Here is a 24,207-nt window from a genome sequence, read left to right on the forward strand (position 1 = left end):
TTCTGCAAAAACATCCTCCGTGTATAACGTAAAACATCAAATAATGCATGCAGAGCAGAATTAGGCCGATACCCGCTAATGATCAAACTCCAGAAAACAGCTGTTATATTCTACAACCACCGAAAAGTAATGATTCCCAAACCTTCCATAACAAAGCCGTCACCTACATAGACATTAATCTAGAGAAGAGTCCCCTAAGCAAACTGACCCCACAGAGCCCCAGGACAGCAACAGCAACACAATTAGACACAACCAAATCATGAGAAAACAAAAATAGAATTATTTGACACATTAGAAATAATTTACCAAGAAACAGAACAGGAATTATTTTTGGCCCTAAACAGAGAGTACAGAGTGGTAGAATACCTGACCACTGTGACTGACCCAAAATTAAGGAAAGCTTTGACTATGTACAGACTCAGTAAGCATGACCTTGCTATTGAGAGAGGCTGCTGTAGGCTGACCTGGCACTCAAAAGAAAACAGGCTATGTGCACACTGCCCACAAACACCATTGTTTAAACAACGCATATTTATGTTTATTTTTTTTCTCTTTTGTACTTTAACTATTTGCACATCATTATAACACTGTCCATGGCCATAATATGACATTTGAAATCTGTATATGCCAAAAAAAGCCCTTTGATTTTAATTGAATTAAGAGAGAGAACAAGAACGAGAGGGAGATTGAGAGAAATGAGAGAAAGAAAGAACCAGAGATAAAGAAAGATAACAATCACTCTATTTATCTTCGTTTGTCTCTCTTTCTCAGTGTCTCTCTCTCTATCTCTCTTTTTCTTTCACTGCAGTAAAATGTGTTTTTCTGAAATCAATAGAATTGACCATGCATCTCTAGTAAAAAAAAATGACCACCGAACAAAACAAGAAGGACACCACAGAAACTTCCTCTAAAGAATTTTGGAGAAGTGATTTTTAGTCTTAGATTCTTTGGATTAAATTTTTATTTAATTTTTTAAAAGCCTAAACTGGACAAATAAGTGAATCAAACTCATGAACTTGTGAGGATATTGGTAAAATGAAAAAAATGTAGAGTCAGGCGCAGGCCACAGTTCAGAGTAATCATCCAAAATTTACTCCAAAATAAGTACCAACAAGGAACAAATACAATAATCCCAAGCACGTACAACGAGAACCCACATGACAAAAAAAATAATGAACAAAACAGAGAGGGAAATCAGAGGGTTAAATAAGGAACATAATTAATGGAATAGAAACCAGGTGTGTATGATCAAGACAAAACAAAACGAAAATGAAAAATAGATCAGTGGTGTCTAGAAAGCCGGTTACGTCGACCGCCAAACACCGACCGAATAAGGAGAGGGACAAAGTTCGGCTGAAGTCGTGACAGAACTTTTAAACTCGTGTTCGTTATCTTAAAAAACGTTTATTGAAGTACATTTTTTAAACAATGAATTAATATCTATGTATATGTGATGATTCAGTGGCTTAGGCTGTCACAGGACATGATGCTAGCCATGCCAAGGTTGTGGGTTCACCTATTCACTATACTGTAAGTTACTTTGCATCAAAGAGACAGACATACATGCAGTAGTGTGGGTGCTCTGATGAGGGGAGGGACCAGGGAGGGATGGGAGGAGTCTAGTTAAGGGAATGACAATGACACATCTGGAACGATATACTGTATCTAGCTTACTCTGTCCCTTCAACTTCTGGTTTGCTGTCCCTTCAACTTCTGGTTTGCTCTGTCCCTTCAACTTCTAGCTTACTCTGTCCCTTCAACTTCTAGCTTACTCTGTCCCTTCAACTTCTAGCTTACTCTGTCCCTTCAACTTCTAGCTTAATCTGTCCCTTCAACTTCTAGCTTACTCTGTCCCTTCAACTTCTAGCTTACTCTGTCGATTCAACTTCTAGCTTACTCTGTCCCTTCAACTTCTGGCTTATTCTGTCCCTTCAACTTCTGGCTTACTCTGTCCCTTCAACTTCTAGCTTACTCTGTCCCTTCAACTTCTAGCTTACTCTGTCCCTTCAACTTCTAGCTTACTCTGTCCCTTCAACTTCTTGCTTACTATGTCCCTTCAACTTCTGGCTTACTCTGTCCCTTCAACTTCTAGCTTACTCTGTCCCTTCAACTTCTAGCTTACTCTGTCCCTTCAACTTCTTGCTTACTATGTCCCTTCAACTTCTGGCTTACTCTGTCCCTTCAACTTCTAGCTTACTCTGTCCCTTCAACTTCTAGCTTACTCTGTCCCTTCAACTTCTAGCTTACTCTGTCCCTTCAACTTCTAGCTTACTCTGTCCCTTCAACTTCTAGCTTACTCTGTCCCTTCAACTTCTAGCTTAATCTGTCCCTTCAACTTCTAGCTTACTCTGTCCCTTCAACATCTAGCTTACTCTGTCCCTTCAACTTCTAGCTTACTCTGTCCCTTCAACTTCTAGCTTAATCTGTCCCTTCAACTTCTAGCTTACTCTGTCCCTTCAACTTCTAGCTTACTCTGTCCCTTCAACTTCTGGCTTACTCTGTCCCTTCAACCTCTAGCTTACTATGTCCCTTCAACTCCTGGCTTACTCTGTCCCTTCAACTGCTCGCTTACTCTGTCCCTTCAACTTCTTGATTACTCTGTCCCTTCAACTTCTTCTCTGACTGCTTCATTACTCTATATCCATCTCTATGTGGACACAGCTGTTAGCCCAAGCTGGGACAACATCTCCGGTGGACAGACACACAGGGGACTACTGGGGCCAGCCAGTCACTCGGGGGACATTCAGTCAATCACATGCTGTTTGAAGGTCCACGCTGCATGCCTCACAGAGGGATATAGAGTTAGGAAAACAGATGAAGAGGTCCTAGCGGTCTCATACCACATCTGATGTGGCTGCACTGCAGGGGTCCTGTTCACATCACATTACATGATAGGGTCCTTCCCTGACCTGACTGTATCCTCACCACTGCCTGCCTGATCGTTTACTCCTCCTGTTTCTCACTTTAGGGCTCTTTATCAGTTAATTTTTCCTCTATTCTACGCATCCTCTTCTCTTGCCTCCTCAGACTGCATTGGAGAAGAAGGTCTGACAGGACGACTTGGACTCTTGTATACTGTGTAAACTCTGTCACTGGTGTTATTGTAGAGATGCTGGTTGTGTTTAGGTTGTTATGTCACCCTGCTGAGACAGTTGTTTATTAAAAGCACAGTCGGGTTTGAAATCTTTGTGATGGTTATTGATGTTTTCAAGTTTAGGGAAATTCAAATAGGGAAACAACCAGACAATAACAGAATCTAAGAACAGCACCATACAAGACAACAGTGGTATCTTGCTACACCAGTTAATGCAATAGGCTATGTTGAACAGAAGTTACATACATTAAGTGACAGGGTTAAAATATGAGCTAAACATGGTAGATGATGAAAGAATCAGACTGTGTGGAAACATCATGAATAAATATTAAGTCAACCTTTTATTACCTTGAGATACATTGGTAACGACAAGGTATGATATTTTACGATAAGTGACGTATGTTAAAGCTAAAGTGAATGGGAAAAGCTTGTGAGACTGTGATGATATGATGTGGAAAAATTGTATTCCGAAAGGTCGAGGATTTTGAGGATATTATCCATTCTCCAGAGGCAAATTCAAGCACCTCTACTTGCGGATATATTTTCCTCTTGGTGTTCATTTTTCCGGAACACAGGAGTGATGGTTGCTGATAATGGGCCTGTCACGGATCCCCCCGGGTACTGCTGCTCATTCTGTTCACCAGTTCTGGAGGTCTACATCACCGGCTTTCTAGGCATCACTGAACGGGATTCATTATCATCAACCTGGAATGTCTTGTCTGATTACACACACCTGGTTCCCATTTCCCCTGATTAGTATGTTATATATGTGCCCTCTGTCTTTGTCGGTTATTGTTCCCATGTCCGTTGGTGGTGTGAGTACCTATGTGTTGGTGCAGCTGTTATGCTGTGTGCTTTATATATTGTGTATTATGGGTATCGTCCCGCGTCATTCAACAGGGTTTACCCTCGCTCTTTTGTTTGGGTGGAGTCAAGTGGTTTTTTGTATACATGTTTGTTTTGGGTGTATTAAAAAACACTATTGTGTATTCCTGAGCCTGTCTCCAAATCCTTTATACCAGCGTGACAGGGCCTCTGTACGCCTATTTAGATGTTCAATTAAAAATCAGCCGTGTCCAGCTACAATAATAATTTACAACATTAACAATATCTATACTGTATTTCTGATCAATTTGATGTTATTTTAATGGACAATTTTTTAAATTTTCTTTCAAAAACAAGGAAATGTCTAAGTGATCCCAAACCTTTGAACTGTAGTATGTGCGTGTGTGTGTGTGTGTGTGTGTATATACAGTATATATTGTGTTTATATATATATATATATATATATATATATATACGTATATATTTGACCCAGAGTCATGAAATTTGGCACACGCTCAGGAATGTAAGACTATCTAAACTGTACCTGTTGGACAAGAGAACCATTCATATAAGGTCATTAACTTTTAGAGGTCATATTTTTTGAGCTAGTCTTGGAAACTTTTAAAGTAGTCAACAACGTCATTTTTTTCCCAACATACCTCTTAACAAAGATGTCAACACAATATGCTAAAATGCATGAGTTTACTGAGTTAATTGAAATGAATGTGTTAGGCCCTTATCTGTGGATTTCACATGACTGGGAATACAGATATGCATCTGTTTTTTCACAGATACCTTCAAAAAAAGGTAAGGTTATTGATCGCACAACCAGTCAGTATGTGGTGTGACAACCATTTTCCTCATGCAGCATGACACATCTCCTTCGAATAGAGTTGATCAGGCTGTTGCTTTTGGCCTGTGGAATGTTGTCCCACTCATCTTCAATGGCTGTGCGAAGTTACTGGATATTGGTGGGAACTGGAACACGCTGTCATACACATTGATCCATAGCATCCCAAACATGCTCAATCGGTGACATGTCTGGTGAGTATGCAGGCCATGGAAGAGCTGGGACATTTTCAGCTTCCAGGAATTGTGTACAGATCCTTGCAACATGGGGTTGTGCATTATCATGCTGAAACATGAGTTTGAGTTAATTTTATTTTTACAGGGACAGTGCACATTAATCAATGTTTCAGTAAAAATGCCGGTTTTAGCCAGCCGGCTAATTTTCAACCGCAGTCCCTGGGCAGGTTATTAAAAACAATTACAATATAGACAATCACTGAGCAGTGAGCACACGCAGAGCAACATAGGACAAGCAAGACATAGCATACAGACAGAGCAACATAGGACAAGCAAGACATAGCATACAGACAGAGCAACATAGGACAAGCAAGACATAGCATACAGACAGAGCAACATAGGACAAGCAAGACATAGCATACAGACAGAGCAACATAGGACAAGCAAGACATAGCATACAGACAGAGCAACATAGGACAAGCAAGACATAGCATACAGACAGAGCAACATAGGACAAGCAAGACATAGCATACAGACAGAGCCCAGTCACCCTGGTTGGTCCTTTAACTAGCTGTGTAAGGTCAAAGGTATTAGGGAATCATTTGAGGATTTTCCTACCAGACTTGCCTTCATAATTAATGTTAAAATCTCCCATTAAATTGACCTCTTTCCCAAAATCACATTTCCTAAGCATGTTATTAAACTGATCAAAAAACACACTTTTGGTGGAAGGTGAGCTACACATTCCAATAAGGGTAAAAGACATTTGGGTCGACAGTGTAATGTTCAGGCCAATACATTCTAGTTCATTATCACATGACCACTCAATTTGTTTACATCGGATATGTTCTTTAATGTAAATCATCACACCCCCTCCTGTCGCTCCTGAAAACATTGTAGCCAGGCACAATCACAGCAGCACATGGAGAGTTTTTATGGAGCCGTGTCTCTGAGAGGCAGAGGAAGTCATGGTTGGAGTCTGTGAGTAGATGTTGAATTTGATCACTTTTTGGAATGACACTAGGAATGTTCAAGTGCCCCCCTAGTAGTCCCTTGGGCTTAGCTCGTGGGTCCCAGATGACTCGAGAGTGATTGACACATTGAAAAAAGTTAAATGTTCTGTGTTTTCTGACGGCTGGGTTTAGGCCGCTTTGTTTCATTTGGATTAGGGGCAGTTCGGGAGCACAATTAACAATCCCTCCCGCCTGTACTGGATACGGGGAACTAATTAAAACAGCTTGTGTACCAGAAGCAGAGTCAAGGATCACATATAGAGACTTGGGTATGTTTGAAGGGTCAAAATCTATCCTGGAGCCAGGTGAGTCGAGAGAAACCATGGTGCCATAGCACTCACCCACTACCACAGCGGCGACGATCAGTGGACGAGGCCATCCACTGCTTTCCACTCCAGTGAGTATCGCTGGCTCAGTGATGTTAGGCCCAGGATTGAATCGCACATCCCCGGAGAGCAGGAGGGTAGTGAACAGGTAGTTTAACAGTTTCCGATAAATGTTGGACTTGTGTTTGTTACGCCTAAACGGTTCAGTGGTATAGGGAGCGAGGTAGACTTGGCCATTATTCAGAACATTATGGTATGCTGTGTACTGTCCGCTCCCGTGGAACGGTGAACCAATGTGTTTGGTGTTGATATTCTCCGACAGTAGATTTATTGTGTCATCCCAGCAAGGACGCACTGAGATTATCAGTAGAGCAGCCACATAACTGACAATCATGGCAAAGTACTGGAGATAAAACACATAATTGAGCTTTAACTCTTTGCATGGGTTAAAGCATTCATACGAGAAGCGGCCGCACCACCCTGTCTTCCGTCCCCCATTATCCTTTTATCAATCCCGTTATCGTCCATGCTGAATCACCCCTGCTTCAGACACCATATATAGCACCGAAAATTGTTCTGCTATTGCTACAATGAGGTGATGGCGGCAGATGAATGGCTTGTCAATGGGCCTCAGGATATCGTCACGGTATCTCTGTGCATTCAAATGCTATAGATAAATGCAACTATGTTCGTTGTCCGCAGCTTATGCCCGCCCATATCATAACCCCACCACCACCACCACGGGGCTCTCTGTTCACAACATTGACATCGCCCACACAACGTCTGTCATCTGCCCGGTACAGTTGAAACCGGAATTCATCCGTGAACAGCACACTTCGCCACACTCGCAATAACATCTGCTAACCATGTGTATGTGACCAATAACATTTGATTTGACTTCTCCAGCATGCCAGTGGCCATCGAAGGTGAGCATTTGCCCACTGAAGTGGGTTACAACACCGGACTGCAGTCTGGTCAAGCCCCTGGTGAGGACCACCAGCAGATGAGACCGTTTCTGACAGTTTGTGCAAACCCATTGTTTCATAAGCTGTCCGGGTGGCTGGTCTCAGATGATCCCGCAGCTGAAGAAGCCGGATGTGGAGGTCCTGGGCTGGCAGAGTTACACATGGTTTGCGGTTGTGAGGCCGGTTGGACGTACTGCCAAATTCTCTAAAACAACGTTGGAGGCAGCTTATGCTAGAGAAATAAACATTCACTTCTCTAGCAACAGCTCTGGTGGTCATTCCTGCAGTCAACATGCCAATTGCACGCTCCCTCAAAACATGAGACATCTGTGGCATTGTATTGTGTGTGTCACGACTTCCGCCGAAGCCGTTCGGCGATCGACGTCACCGGCTTTCTAGCCATCACCGCTCCATTTTTCATATGTCCATTTGTTTTGTCTTGTCCCATACACACTTGGTTTTCATTCCCTATCAATCTACATGTATTTAGCCCTCTGTTTCCCATCATGTCTTTGTGTGTAATTGTTTATTGTTATGTGGTTTGTCAGGTGCATTACTTTTGTTTTTTTCCGTGGTTTTGGCACTTGTATGTTTTATTGTGCTGTCAATTTGGAACGGAATTAAAGTGCGCCTGTTTGCTACACTCATGCTCTCCTGTACCTGACTTTGCCTCCACCTTTGACCACAAACATTCAGCAATGCTACACATGCTTAACAGAATTACACACCGAACCATGGAGTCAGCAGGAGCAGGTACCCCAGTTAGAGGAGTCGAGGACCACAAACATTCAGCAATGTTAAATCAACTTGATGCCATGATGGATCGCGTTGTTCAAACCATGGACTGCTGGGAGAGACACACGGAGTCTCTCCAGCGTCTCGACCAGCACAATCGGGGTTGCCTCCACCCGTCCCGTCGGGAGAGAATTCCAGGCTCCCTTCCCAGGGAGTATGATGGGATGGCAGCACAATGCCAGGGATTGCTGTTACAACTGGTCCTCAACCTGGCAACTGTGCACCCAGCTCCCTCAGAGAGAGTGGCTGCCCTCGTCTCCTGCCTCACCGGATGAGCGCTGGAGTGGGCCAACGCCTTGTGGAGAGAGGGAGACACGGCGTTGGACCATTTCGAGGAGTTCACCCGTCGCTTCCGGGCCGTCTTCGACCATCCACCCGAAGGTAGAGTGGTGGGGGAAAGGCTCTTTCATTTGAGGCAGGGGACGAGGAGCGCCCAGGAATTTGCCCTGGAATTCTGGACCTTGGCCGCCGGAGCAGGCAGGAACGCCAGGGCCCTCATTGACCACTATCGATGCAGCCTACGAGAGGACGTCCGACGTGAGCTGGCCTGCAGGGATGCCACCATCTCCTTTGACCAACTGGTGGATTTGTCCATGCGGTTGGATAACCTGCTGGTCACCCGCGGACGTCCAGAGGAGGCTCTGTCGGTGCCATCTTCCAGCATCCTGGCTCCGGTGCCCATGGAGTTAGGAGGGGCTGCTCATAGGGAGACTGGAGGAGGAGCCAGCACGTGCACCATCTGTGGCCGCAGAGGACACACTGCCGGTCGGTGCCGTGTTTGTTCCTCTGGGAGTCGAGGCAACAGGCAGGGCACTTTGGCGTCACCCCAGGGGAGTTCGCACCACACTCATCCAGAGTCCTCTGTTGATCAACTGTTTGTGCCTGTTTGTTTCCCTAAGTTTTCTCCACATTCCCAGCATAAGGTGCTCGCCGATTCAGGCGCAGCTGGGAATTTTATCGACAGATCGTTAGCCATTAGTTTAGGGATCCCCATTTTTCCTGTAGTTAGACCCTTCCCGGCACGCGCACTGGATAGTCGACCATTAGGGCCACAGTGTCTCCTGACCCCTCCTGTCTCAGCCTCCAGTATTTATGCTGCAGTAGTTTATGTGTCGGGGGGCTAGGGTCAGTTTGTTATATCTGGAGTACTTCTCCTGTCCTATTCGGTGTCCTACACACTGAAAGGGGGAGAGGTTAGTGGAGGAGTGGCGTTCTCTAATTCTCTCCTTCTCTCTTTCTTTCTCTCTCTCGGAGGACCTGAGCCCTAGGACCATGCCCCAGGACTACCTGACATGATGACTCCTTGCTGTCCCCAGTCCACCTGGCCGTGCTGCTGCTCCAGTTTCAACTGACCTGAGCCCTAGGACCATGCCCCAGGACTACCTGACATGATGACTCCTTGCTGTCCCCAGTCCACCTGACCGTGCTGCTGCTCCAGTTTCAACTGTTTTGCCTTATTATTATTCGACCATGCTGGTCATTTATGAACATTTGAACATCTTGGCCATGTTCTGTTATAATCTCCACCCGGCACAGCCAGAAGAGGACTGGCCACCCCACATAGCCTGGTTTCTCTCTAGGTTTCTTCCTAGGTTTTGGCCTTTCTAGGGAGTTTTTCCTAGCCACCGTGCTTCTACACCTGCATTGCTTGCTGTTTGGGGTTTTAGGCTTGGTTTCTGTACAGCACTTTGAGATATCAGCTGATGAACGAAGGGCTATATAAATAATTTTGATTTGATTTGATTTAGGGTCCGGGCTAATCAGGGAGGCCACGATCTCCTTGGCCAGGGTGATCATGAGGAAAGAATCAGCCTCTTCCTCATTGACTCTCCTGCATTTCCTGTGGTACTAGGCCTTCCCTGGTTGGCTCTGCATAACCCCATTATTTCCTGGCAACAGGGGGCTCTCACGAGGTGGTCGCGAGAGTGCTCAGGGAGGTGTGTAGGGGTTGCCGTTGGTGCTACCATGGTGGAAAGTCCCGACCTGGTCTCCAACGTGCACATCCCCCCCCAGAATATGCAGATTTGGCTCTTGCCTTCTGTAAAAAGAAGGCGACTCAATTACCACCTCATCGACGGGGGATTGTGCGATAAATCTCCTGGCAGACGCTGCACTTCCCAGGAGTGTATCCCCTGTCGCAAGCGGAGACGGTGGCTATGGATACATATATCTCTGAATCCCTGCGTCAGAGGTACATTCGGCCCTCTACTTCACCTGCCTCCTCCAGTTTCATTTTTGTGAAGAAGAAGGATGGAGATTTACGCCCGTGCATTGACTATAGAGGTCTCAATCAAATCACGGTGAGGTACAGTCAATGCATGGGTCGCTCTTCTTCACGAAACTGGATCTCAGGAGTGCATATAACCTTGTGCGTATCTGGGAGGGAGACGAGTGGAATACAGCGTTTAGTACCACCACAGGGCATTATGAGTACCTCATCATGCCGTACGGTTTGATTAATACTCCATCAGTTTTCCAATCCTTTGTAGACGAGATTTTCAGGGACCTGCACGGGCAGGGTGTAGTGGTGTATATAGATGACTTTCTGATATACTCCGCTACACGCGCCGAGCATGTGTCCTTGGTGTGCAAGGTACTTGGATGACTGTTGGAGCATGACCTGTATGTCAAGGCTGAGAAATGCCTGTTCTTTCAGCAGGCCGTCTCCTTCCTAGCGTATTGCATTTCCACATCAAGGGTGGAGATGGAGAGTGACCACATTGCAGCCGTGCGTAATTGGCCGACTCCCACCACGGTAAGGAGGTGCAGTGCTTTTTAGGGTTTGCCAATTACTACCGGAGATTTATCCAGGGTTTTGGCCAGGTTGCTGCTCCCATTACCTCACTGTTGAAGGGGGGTCCTGTACAGTTGCAGTGGACGGCTGAGGCGGACAGGGCTTTTGGGCAGCTAAGAGCTCTGTTTACTTCTGCTCCCGTGCTGGCCCATCCGTATTCCACTTTGGCATTCATAGCAAAAGTGGACGTGTCCGAGGCTGGGATAGGAGCCATGCTCTCACAGTGCTTGGGTACGCCAAAGAAACTCTGCCCCTGTGTTTTCTTTTCGAAGAAGCTCAGCCCAGCGGAGCGCAACTATGATGTGGGGGGCTGGGAGTTGTTGGCTGTGGTTAAAGCATTGAAGGCGTGGAGACATTGGCTTGAGGGGGATAAACACCCTTTCCTCATCTGGACTGACCACCGCAACCTGGAGTACATCCGGGCAGCGAGGAGACCGAATCCTCATCAGGCAAGGTGGGCCATGTTCTTTACCTGTTTTGTATTTACCCTATCCTACAGACCAGGTTCCCAGAATAAGAAGGCAGACGCAATGTCCCGGCTGTATGACACAGAGGAGCAGCCCATGGATCAGACTCCCATACTCCCGGCCTCCTGCCTGGTAGCGCCGGTCGTGTGGGAGCTGGATGAGGATATTGAGCAGGCAATGCGTACAGAGCCCGCTGCCCTCCAGTGTTCCTTTGGGCGTATGTACGTTCCGTCTGCTGTCCGTGACCAGCTGATCTATTGGGCCCACACTTCTCCCTCCTCTGGTCATCCGGGGATCGGTCGGATGGTGCGCTGTCTGACTGGGAAGTACTGGTGGCCCACCTTGGCAAAGGACGTGAGGGTTTATGTTTACTCCTGCTCGGTGTGTGCCCAGTATAAGGCCCCGAGACAAATGCCCAGAGGTAAGTTACAACCCTTACCCATTCCTCAACGACCTTGGTTACATCTGTCAGTGGATTTCCTTAAAGATTTCCTCTTTCACAGGGAAACACTATGATCCTGGTCATTGTGGATCGTTTTTCTAAGTCCTGTCGTCTTATTCCTCTGCCCGGTCTCCCTACGGCCCTAAAGACTGCGGAAGCCCTGTTTACACACATCTTCCGGCTCTACGGGGTGCCTGAGGATATAGTGTCGGATCGGGGTCCCCAGTTCACGTCTAGAGTTTGGAAGGCGTTCATGGAACGTCTGGGGGTCTTGATCAGCCTTACCTCAGGTTTTCACCCCGAGAGAAACGGGCAGGTAGAGAGAGTCAACCAGGATGTGGGCAGGTTTCTGCGGTCCTATTGCCAGAACCGACCGGGGGAGTGGGTGGCTTTCGTGCCCTGGGCCGAGATGGCACAGAACTCGCTTCGCCACTCCTCCACTAACCTCTCCCCCTTTCAGTGTGTATTGGGGTACCATCCGGTTCTGGGGCCGTGGCATCAGGGTCAGACCGAGGCTCCTGCGGTGGACGACTGTTTTAGGCGCGCGGAGGAGACATGGGAGGCCGCCCGTGTACACCTCCAGCGAGCCGCGCGTCGCCAGAAAAACAGCACGGACCATCACCGCAGTGAGACCCCGGTGTTCGGACCGGGTCTGGCTCTCGACCCGAAACCTGCCTCTCCACCTGCCCTGCTGGAAGCTGGGTCCGCAGTTTGTGGGGCCCTTCAAAGTCCTGAGGAGGGCGAACGAGGTATGTTACAAATTACAGTTTCCCTCTGATAATCGTATTAACCCCTCGTTCCATGTTTCTCTCCTCAGGCCGGTGGTGGCTGGTCCGCTCCAGGAATCTGAGGTGCGGGAGGTCCCTCCGCCCCCTTTGGACATCGAGGGGCCCCGGCATAGAAAGTTTGTTCCATCCTGGATTCGAGGCATCGTGGAGTGGGAGGGGTACGGGCCGGAGGAGAGCTGCTGGGTTCCGGTTGTGGATGTTTTGGATCCTGAACTGCTGCGGGAGTTTCAACCGCCCTCCGGTTCGTCCCCGAGGCCGGTGTCGGCGGGCCGCTGGGGCCGTGCGTCAAGGGGGGGTACTGTCACGACTTCCGTTGAAGTCAGCTCCTCTCCTTGTTCGGGCGGCGTTCAGCGATCGACGTCACCGGTTTTCTAGCCATCACCGCTCCATTTTTCATATGTCCATTTGTTTTGTCTTGTCCCATACACACCTGGTTTTCATTCCCTATCAATGTATTTAGCCCTCTGTTTCCCATCATGTCTTTGTGTGTAATTGTTTATTGTTATGTGGTTGTCAGGCGCATTACTTTTGTTTTTTCCATGGTTTTGGCACTTGTATGTTTTTATTGTGCTGTCAATTTGGAACGGAATTAAAGTGTGCCTGTTTGCTACACTCTGCTCTCCTGCACCTGACTTCGCCTCCGCTACACACGCTTAACAGTGTGACAAAACTGCACATTTTAGTGTGGCCTTTTATTGTCCCCAGCACAGACTTCTTGATATACCACACCTGTCAGGTGGCTGTATTATCTTGGCAAATGAGAAATGCTCACTAAAAGGGATGTAAACTAGTTTGTACACAACATTTGAGAGAAATAAGCTTTTTGTGTGTATGGAACATTTCTTGGATATTTTATTTCAGCTCATGAAACATGGAACCAACACTTTACATGTTGCGTTCATATTTTTATTCAGTGTAGATAAAGGGCCTCATTGCCAAAATCCTGAAGTATCCCTTTAACGGTGGATATAGTAAATATTTATAATATAAGAAGCCAGTGGACAAACTACGGTCACTCTTTATCTCGAAGGAGGACAAGCCAAGGGCAAAATTGTGGTGTAGGGTATTGGGGGGTACGAACAGACGGGGGGGGGGGGGGGGGGGGGGGGTCCGGGGTGACCTGAAATAAGTAACATTTTTGGGCGACCCAACCAAATTCACTTAGAAAAGTGTGTTATAGATCTGTCATTCTCATTGAAAGCAAGTCTAAGAAGCTGTAGATATATGAGAAATGCTCACTAAAAGGGATGTAAACTAGTTTGTACACAACATTTGAGAGAAATAAGCTTTTTGTGTGTATGGAACATTTCTTGGATATTTTATTTCAGCTCATGAAACATGGAACCAACACTTTACATGTTGCATTCATATTTTTATTCAGTGTAGATAAAGGGCCTCATTGCCAAAATCCTGAAGTATCCCTTTAACGGTGGATATAGTAAATATTTATAATATAAGAAGCCAGTGGACAAACTACGGTCACTCTTTATCTCGAAGGAGGACAAGCCAAGGGCAAAATTGTGGTGTAGGGTATTGGGGGGTACGAACAGACGGGGGGGGGGGGGGGGGGGGGGGGGGTCCGGGGTGACCTGAAATAAGTAACATTTTTGGGCGACCCAACCAAATTCACTTAGAAAAGTGTGTTATAGATCTGTCATTCTCATTGAAAGCAAGTCTAAGAAGCTGTAGATATATTTTATGTGTGGTATTTCTATGCTTCCCATTCTCAAGTTTCATTTTTGTGTCTTTTACTTATGTACACCAGCTTCAAACAGCTTAAAGTACAATATTCCACAGCGGTGTAGATGGTAAAACGATTATCTACACTACACTATACTTGCTTGTTTTGTCACATAAACTGAAATAAGGTGGACTATTAGAATTTTTCCCACCATGAAATGGCGGAGCTGTCCAGTGAAGATCTGCCCAGTGAAAATCTCACTTTTAAGAGTTTGTATTCTATTAACTCATACCCAAATAATGTTGGTGATTCATTCTATACTCTTGCATCTTTTTCCTGCAATTCTACACAGTTTGACATAACTTATTATGCCTCTATTGAGTGGTATATGGAGGGTTATTTTGAAAAGACAGTATGCGTTGAAGGATAAGTGGAAGGCCTCCTAACCCCCCAAAAAATAAAAATGTAGTTTTTGGAAAACAGCTAACTTCAACACATTTTGCCATAGGGCAGAGAGAAACATACAGTTTTATATTGCTATTCTACACATTTTGCCTTGAGTCTGATATAAAATGTTGCAGTTTTAAAGCAAATTTCCTACAAAACTACACATTTTGCCATGGGGCAGAGATAAAGTTTTGCAGCTTCAAAGCTAATTTCCTGCAATTCTACACATATTGCTATTGGTTAGAGAGAAACATGTGCTGTTTTATAGGTCATCGCATGCTATTCTTCACATTTTTCCGTGACATTTTTCCATGCTTAAAAAAATGGATGAATAAGATATTTGATGAATAAGATATTTGGCTACAGAAGTGCCATTAATTACCGATCTCTACAGCTTCCATCCAAAAACAAGCCCTATGAAATGACACCAATACATAGTGGAAGAGTTAGTAGCTAGCTACAGTGGCTAGCATAGCTAATGAAATAGCTACGTCGGTCGCAACACGCATAACCAGAATGACACATGATGAACAACCACCAAAGGCACACCCCATGTTTGTTAGATAATTGAGAAAGAGAAGAAGTTATACCGTTTTTCGCGAACAAAGTTGACCATTAATGCTAATTTCCTCTCCCCCATTTTTCCATTGCTTATGACGTGTCCATGCTATCTGGATGGCCCCTGACCTCCAGGGGGCCCCGAACCAACATGTTTTTATTTTATTTTATAAATTATTGAGGGTGAGGGACGAATCAACCTGTTCTGAATATCCCCCATGACAATTTCGCCTATGGGACAAGCACATCTGCTATACTGAGAGTGCGTGTCTGCGCTGCGCAGTCCGCTCGAGCTGGCGTTTGAGGAAGAGGCGCGCACCTTATTCGCTCAGTCGAGTCCTGTCTCTTGTACATGCATGGTGAAGTCTTGCCAAGCCATACCTGCGCTGCAGAAACCCGCCCAACTTCTGAATAGCGGCGACAAGAAAAGATGACCTCCAGTCGTCCAGGCAAATGCAAAATATGTGGTTAATAGCTTAATGTGGAAGAGCATCAGACAATACTAGTTTAAAAAAAAAAATACGATACTTATTTAGGGTTATGTCAATACAATTTACTATTATTTGAACCATTTGTTCTAGAAAGAAAAGGGTACATTCTAAAGGACAATGTTACTCACTAAAACGTCATCGTTGAAATGGATACGCGCGTTATATGCTATATGGCTGCATCTGACTGTTTGGGAAACGGTAAGTGGATGCTTTCATAACATAAACATTATTTTGACTTGTCTTTTACTACCCCAATCTATCTAATCATCAGTTAAAATGACATGCCTTATGTAATGCTATAGCCTATGCATTATTTTTCCAGGCTAAAGACATTACATAAAAAGTTTGGGACTGGATGTCCTTATAGGCTGCTACACTGACATTTTTCCTATCCAGGCTAGATTTCATCATTGTCCTCCGAGTTGTCATCATCATAGCCCCATGCTTCTGCTGGCTACTCTTAGGTTAATTTCCTTTGAGAAAGGATCACGCTGTGTTATAGTGAATTCAAGGTTTAAAAAGGCTTTTAAAGTTTGTAATTTACACTTTAAAATTGAAGACTTGATTTATCTTAACAAGAAATGTATCAACCTCTACAAAAATCCCCATTAATTATAATCCACATAATAATTCACATGCAGGATTATTTTAATGCTGTGAGAAACTATTCAAATGAAGATATTACATCTAAAAGAAAGGAGGACCAAGGCACTCTTCATATAATGAATTAAAATGCCCCATGATGAAGGCCATGCAGCTGAAGCAAGTCTGAGTTGTAAAAGTTTGAATCCATTTATCATGCCATAAAAATAAATGCATTTTAGTTAATTATATTAAGAGCGCCTTGGTCCTCCTTTCTTTTAGATGACCAATTTACCCCTTTTGCCAAAGAGCATCTTCTGTCCACCAAAATCTATTGTATACCTTAGCAGCGCTTCCTTTTCTCCTTTGTTTCTATCTCTACCATTAGTTATAGGTGCATAATTGTACCCTTGCAGTTCATACTTTAAAGCTGCAATATGTACATTTTTGGGTGACCCACCAAATGAACGTAGAAATGTGAGTTATAGATCTGTCATTCCTAAACTCGGTCCTGGGGCCTACCTTGGGTGCAAGTTTTGTTTTTGCCATAGCACTACACAGCTGATTCAAATAATCAATGCTTGATGTGTAGTGCTAGAGCAAAAAACAAAATGTGCACCCAGGGGGGGGGGGGGGGGGGGGGGGCAGGACCGGGTTTGAGAAGCCTCGCCTTACACGGTACAACTACAGTGACAAGCGTTTGTACCGGTACCTTTCTTTCTGAGTGTGTTTGTCATTCTATAGGTATGGCTGAAGTTTTATCTTGAGGAACATTTCCTGAATTAAATGGAATTAACGCCAACTCCAATGTCCACAAAGCTAATGTGCACAATAGCCTATTAGTGGGATAAACAGTTAGATTGTTATCTATATTCATGTATGTGAGGTGAGAGAGGAGAATGGGAGAATGGTGAAGGTCTTTGGCCCGGAGCTACTGCTGCCCTATGTTAATAGAATGGTTAATAACACTACTATTGACTTAATGGCATGTTTTAAACTACTATTGAATTAAAATAGAACCACTGTGGCATAAACAGGTACCATTATGATCATTAGGGAGGGAGAGGCGGGTTTAAGAGAAAAGGTTGCTTCTGGTCACATGCTCGCCCATTCACAAACACACGTGCACACACACACTGGGGTGCTGTCTGTCTGTCTGCCATTGTGCCATGGGGTAGTGGATTAATGGATTAAACAGATGTGTTTTTCATGGACACACACACACATACACACACACACACACACACACACACACACACACACACACACACACACACACACACACACACACACGCTCTGAAGGCAAACACTAGCTGCCATGATGTGGCATCAGGAGTGCCCATGATGATACTTGACTGAGTCCGTATCGTTTCGTATCGTTGGAGAATATAGCGTGACAACTCCACACCCTGCTGTTACCACGTTCCAACACATTGGCTTTCTGTTTCATAGTTGTAACAAAGGCACTCCACGAATACAATTGATTGGACACTTGAATTATTTTTGTTTGTTTGTTTTTACATATATCATACAGTAACATAAACTAATGAAAATGATTTTGTTATAAAAAAAACACCTTCATAAACACAACCAAATTAATATTTTAGCGATAGCATATATGAAACCTATTAATTACACTGTTGGAATGTTCCAGTCAGAATGACTGCTCATTAGATTGAAGCTGTGTCCCTTGATGCCCAGCGGTTCTATTTTCTTTTATCGTGCAGCGAGTGCACACATAGAAGGTCTCATGAAAAAAACATGGAAATCAAATGCCCTTCCAACTGATTGGTTCTGGAGCCAGTCCTGCACCATAGACATGCTGTACATACATCATTGGTGCCAACTCAACAGCATTGGCAGACCATCTCAAACAGAGAACTGGAGTTTCTCCTCCATTTACACTAATGTAACTAGACTGCCCCTGCGTTATTACATGGATGGAGGCAAAAAGAGAGGTTGAGGTTTTATCAAGCTTTATTTGTTACTGTAGCCTTTCCTGTATAAAATGTAGTAAAGTAGTTGAATGCTAGTTGAATGCTGTCATTTTGTCTTTAGATGTAGGCTACATGGACATGAAGGAGAGTAGTAGATTGACCAGGAAGACAAAGAGGCTCAGAGGATTTGAACAGTGGCTGGTCAATGGGGTGTTATATTGTGTTCTATTATGACTGGTTTATTGCCTGCTGCCGTTGTAGCGCCCAGAGACCTGCAGTCAGATCTGGTGGCAGATGTAAAATATGATGTGATAAATATGAGGGAAGGAAACATGCTTTATAGCATTGTGTGTCATGGTTGTATTGGCATTTTCATGACATATTTTTTCTGTTTGCTGATTTAGAATGTAAACTAGATACATTTGAGTATTTTTATGAGAGCAATTTCTCTTTCTGGTGATTCGGAATTTAAACTAGAAACATTTAGTCATTTAATGACATAGACTTTTCTTTGTGGTGAGTTAGCATGTAAAATATATGTTTAGTACTTAAACTATGGGGAAGGAGGCTTCACAAAGTGGCTGTCGGCTTCAAAATGATCATATATAGAAGAAAAGGCCATTTCACCATTCCTCTCACTCTCACCAGCAACATTTACTCTGAGCAGAGTGTGTGACCCTTTTCTTGGGATAATGTCAGACACACACACGCACGCACGCACGCATACACACACACATGCACACACACACACACACACACAAACATCTTAGGGTTTTTTCAGTAACGTCCGGCAGCTTTTCAGAGGTTTTATTCTCACAGTAGAGGAACCAGCACAGACAGGAGAGTAGAGGGTGGAAGTTTAACCTTTACTCCTTGTTTGTCTGCAGTTACTTAAGAACAGTTTTTTTTAATGTCAGTTTTTGTCAGTTTAGCTCAACTCACATTGGAGAATCTCAACTGTGTTTCTCATCCTCTTCGCATAGCAGAGCTCTTACACACGAGTCAATGCCTAAAGCAGAGAAATGTCCAGTACCAAAACAGCATACACGTGTAGCATTCACGCACACACACACACACACACACACACACACACACACACACACACACACACACACACACACACACACACACACACACACACACACACACACACACACACACACACACACACACACACACACATACACACACACACACACACACACACACACACACACGGTCATACCTCTGTTTCTGTTTTTAGAGGCTTGATGCTTCTCTTGCTGTGTTAGTGTCCTCAAACTGTCCAAAGCCCTGTGCTCTCTTGCCATAATTTCTTGGCTTTCAACCCTGGACCCCACTTCCCTTCTCCCAGTGACTTTGATATGAAAGTGAAGAGGAGGCAAGGGGGAGCCAGCTGGTGTACAGTAATAACTGAGGTTTACCTACAGCTGGCTATATACTACACAGTGCTGCTGCCTGCTTAGTGAGGGGCTTGTAAGGGGGAACAGTCTGAACATAGAAGTAGATGATATAGAACATGCAGAGAGGGCACATCAAGAGAGCACATCTGGATGGTGATTGCGAAGCTAGTAAAGTGTAGGTTATTTTATTTTATTCATTTTTCCTACATGCATTAGCCATGCAGCTGAAGAAGGGAATGTGATACGATGAGGATGTAGAGTTATAGTATTTCTCTGCACTGCTAATTGGTAGGTACTTCTGTTGTAAGGTGCATTTCAAGCTTCCCATTACATTCCCATAATAACCCACTATCGCTCTGTTATCCTCCTCACATGCCCAAACCCAGCTGTCAGTGTTATCCTGTCTGTGCAAAGTGAAAGGAGAGACGGCTGGCAGGTATGTAGTTGTAGAAAAAGCTACAGAAGCTAGATAGCGAGAAGCGCCCATTTTTAATCCTTACTGAGGGGGTTAATTATAGATACTGTCAGTCTCTGGAGAGCTCACACCTTCTCCTAATGCTGTTAGGTGCAGCAGCAAAGACCCAGCTGAGGTGTGTGTGTGTGTGTGTGTGTGTGTGTGTGTGTGTGGCGTGAACAAAGCCATAACCCAAGCTGCATCAGCAGCAGACTGCCTCTATAATGTGGGTAAATAAAGGGTGTTTCAAAGGAAGATGCTGTTTTGCTGTGAGTAGTTTTAGTGGCCTACAAATAGGACAGGAGGGAGGGTGATAATGAGTGTCTTACTCTCCTTGTTGAATAATGTAATAATAGTACAGTGTGTGTAAAGGGACAATGTTATACGGTGGCACGTGTAGTCCCAGTAAAGAACAAAATAAAACACTTCAAATGTGTAATGTGAAGCGTGACAACTTTTCCTGCATTTGAAGTTCTGTGCCTTTTCATAGCTAAATAAACTCCCTCTCCCTCTCCCTCAACCTTCTTGCACCCCAGATGGAGGCTATCCATCCAGACTGTGCCCTGGTCTCTCATCACATGAAGTCCCAGGAGAGCTGTATCCACACACGCAGACAGGAAGGCCGGAACCGCTCTGCCAGGACAGGTATGTGGGTGTGGTGTGGTATGGTGTGTGTGGAGTATCTTTCAGGGATTTTTTGTAATATATCATAAGACATCTAGTGGCAGTTTTGAGTACTTCAGATTATCACAGGTGTCTGTAATGATCTCTGGTCCATTAATTATTATTATTATTATTATAAAAAAAGGTATTATTTATTTGCACCAAAGAAAACAAGTGCTAAACAAACAAAGAAATGTTGTTTAGGTGTGGTTGGAAGCCCACGGGCTTATTTGAAAACCACACCACAAAAAAAACAACCTTTGTGTGGCCTTGTCAAGTAAAATAAATGAAATAATTAAATCTGATGATTTTTAAGTAAATAATAGAATGACAAAGCTGTAAAACATGATCCTAAATATAAACCAGCAACTTAGTGAATACCATTGGTGTTTAATATGAGGGTTTCAGCATGACATATCCTTTAGATTTTTCCCCACACACATTTTTGTATTTTCCTATGTATTTGTTGACAATTTGATGTTTTGACATCAGTCTGGTGGCAGTTGTTAAAAAAAGGTGAATATTTGGAAAAGTTGCAGAGTTCATTTAAAATAATGATTAGATAATGATTAGAGGAGGGTACGCAATGTATTGCAAATATAAACAGACTGGCGTATAAAAACTCACAGGACATTCACTCATGAAACATTTCTGCTACCTTATCAAGAGGCGACTGACTCCATCCTCAATCAAGATTCTGTATTTGCCATTCATTGTGAAAGGAAAATAGGTAGAAAGAGTAAAACACATTTTTAAACACATTGTCCTTCAGTGATGTAGGCCAGAGCATCCGACAGCCAATCAGGGGAGGTAATCAGGTGTGGAGTTTCCTCAGATTAAAGGATGTTAGTTAGTTTGTTAGTCCTCTCTAACTGAAGCAACCCCCCACCCCCCACCCTCTCTCTTTCTCTCAATTCAGTTTAATTCAAGTGACTTCATTGGCATGGGAAACATATGTTTACATTGCCAAAGAATGTGAAATGGATAAACAAAAGTAAAATAAACAGTAAAAAGTGAACAGTAAATATTACACTCACACAAGTTCCAAAATAATAGAGACATTTCAAATGTCTTATTATGTCTATATATATTGTAATGATGTGCAAATAGTTAAAGTTGCTGTCCCTCTTCCCCTTTCTCTCTCTCTCGCTCTCTTTCTCTCTCAATACGGTTAAATTCAATTCAAAGGGCTTTATTGGCATGGGAAACATATGTTTACATTGCCAAAGCAAATGGAATAGACAATAAACAAAAGGGAAATAAACAATGGAAACATTAGTGAACATTAGTGAACATCTCGCTCTCTCTTTCCATCTCTCTCTCTCTCTCTCTCACACTCTCACTCTCTCTCTCTCTTTCTTTCTCTCTCTCTCCCTCTTTCTCTTTCTATCACGAGAATTTCTAGTTCCAATGATATTAACTCAAATCTCACTATGTACTTTGACCAATTCCCCAGGGGTTGTAAGGCCCCGGTTAATAGAATGATTTGACAAAGTCCCAGAATTTCTGCAAAAGGTTAGTTCTTTATTCAGAGAGCTCTGAAAATCATACAAGCACATAGCCTTTTATAAGTTGCATTTAGTTATACCATACATCATTCCCCTTATATTATGCCCCTCATCTTCTCTAACACTGTCAATGCTATTTTCAAGTCTACTCCAACACACATTGCTTATCATATCCTACAACATGTTACATAATCTACTGCAAGCCTAAAGGTTTCTCCCATCCCTGGGTGGGGAGACCTCCTTCCTGTTATCATTTTCACAGTGGTCACAAGTTGTCTGTCACAAGTTGTCTGTTGACAGTTCCTCTTTTCCTACTCACACACTGTCTCACTTACATTGCTAAATAGCAAAGTCTTAACTTGTCCTATGCACACACATTAGAGAATTCTAGTCTTATAATTCTAATTCATCATACGTTTCAGGGTGGAATACTTTAGTCACTACCTTAAACATATAAATCATATACATTTCTATATCACTTTTTCTTTCTTTCTCCCTCTCTCCCTCTTTCTATCTCTCCCTCTTTCTTTTTCTCTTTCTCTCTCTCTTTCTCTTTCTCTCTCTCTCTCTCCCTCTTTCTCTTCTCTTTCTCTTTCTCTCTCTTTCTCTTTCACCCCTCTCTTCCCCGTAGTACAACTGGAGCTACTCTCTTGCTCAGTCCCCTCTCTCATCTCTTTCTCTCTCCCCTTCCCCATCTCTCTTTCTGTCTCATCCCTCTCTCTCTTAGTTAGTCCAACTGGAGCGACTCCCATCTCTGCTCCTGATGTAAAAGGTGAGGCGAGAGAATCAATGGGAACTCATTCATTATGGTTTCCTCTCTCTTTTCACTCTCTAAATAAATCTTGCATTACAAACTTGTCCTCTCCACAAACTGGGCCAAGCGTCTTCTCCCATCAGGGATGGATGTCTAAAAACAGCATGCAGTGTTCCAAAATAATCTGCCTTTGTTTGTATGAGCTTTGTGAGACTGAGACATGTGGTTGGGTCATCCCAGTGGCGTAGTCTCCTTTATCAGCCATCTTGGAAAAGGTGAACATGAACGGTAGATTCTTTATAAGGCAGCCGTCTGCTTCGCTATGGGTAAATATTTGAGTTCCAAAAGAACCCCTCTGTTTTTATAGAGCTTTGTGATACTTTATGAAAGGGTTTAAGGGTCATCACTCTCCTCTAGTTTCCTTTGACAGCCATCTTGGAAAAGGTGAGAATTAAAGGAAGCTTCTCTGTGAGGTAGCAGTCCATTTGTCTATGGGGACCTGCACCACAGCTGTTGTCACTCAAAATTAATTGCATCATTTGTAAGCTGTTTATTCTGTGATGAAACAAAAACAAAGACATGCTGGTAATTATCATTTGGAGTGTCAAGTATAAGCTTCTTTGATCAAGTCTGATGTGCCAACAACAGGATACAGTGGATGTGTGTGTGTGGCTTCTCCTGGCTGGCTCACCATTACAGACACCCAGAGGGAGATGGAGCCTGAGCTCCAGCTGGTCCTGGGTCTCCTAAGTGCCCTCATATCTCCTCTCGAGTAGGGATGAAATAAAGTACCATCAAGCTCAACCAACATAGAAAACAAAAACATGCTCTGAGATTGGTGTGTAAAAATTAATAAAGATTCAGTTGTTCAGTGTGTGTCTATGTATGTGTGTGTGTGTGTGTGTGTGTGTGTGTGCGTGTGCGTGTGCGTGTGTGCGTGCGCGCGCGCGTGTGTGTGTGTGTGTGTGTGAGCATGCGCAGTGGAGTCAGTGACCTTAGTTGGCAGAGTGAGGAGATTGGCGGTCTGGGAAGTGGCCTGGATGAAAACATGTCAAGCGCACTCACACAACCTAATGTTATGATGTTAATTAAACCAGCCAGCATGAATATTTATCATCTGATTAACATTAGCATTAGCACAGTCCAGCCTCTCCCAGACCTGGGTTCAAACAGTACTTTAAATATTTTAGCAAC

At 44.0% G+C, this 24,207-nt stretch overlaps 1 protein-coding gene across 1 annotated transcript in view; it reads left to right on the top strand.

Moving 5' to 3' along the window:
* The first annotated feature begins 15,566 nt into the window (after positions 1-15,566).
* The window catches only part of LOC110523020 (pituitary adenylate cyclase-activating polypeptide type I receptor), a 59,053-nt gene continuing 50,412 nt past the window's right edge, over positions 15,567-24,207 (top strand). Inside the window, exons 1-2 of the mRNA XM_036978567.1 lie at positions 15,567-15,910; positions 20,625-20,733. Of these exons, the coding sequence (XP_036834462.1) occupies positions 15,830-15,910; positions 20,625-20,733 (190 nt within the window). The 5' untranslated portion in view covers positions 15,567-15,829. The remainder of the gene's footprint in view (positions 15,911-20,624; positions 20,734-24,207) is intronic.

The sequence above is a fragment of the Oncorhynchus mykiss genome, chromosome 5 (assembly GCF_013265735.2).
Source record: "Oncorhynchus mykiss isolate Arlee chromosome 5, USDA_OmykA_1.1, whole genome shotgun sequence".
Lineage (NCBI taxonomy): Eukaryota > Metazoa > Chordata > Actinopteri > Salmoniformes > Salmonidae > Oncorhynchus > Oncorhynchus mykiss.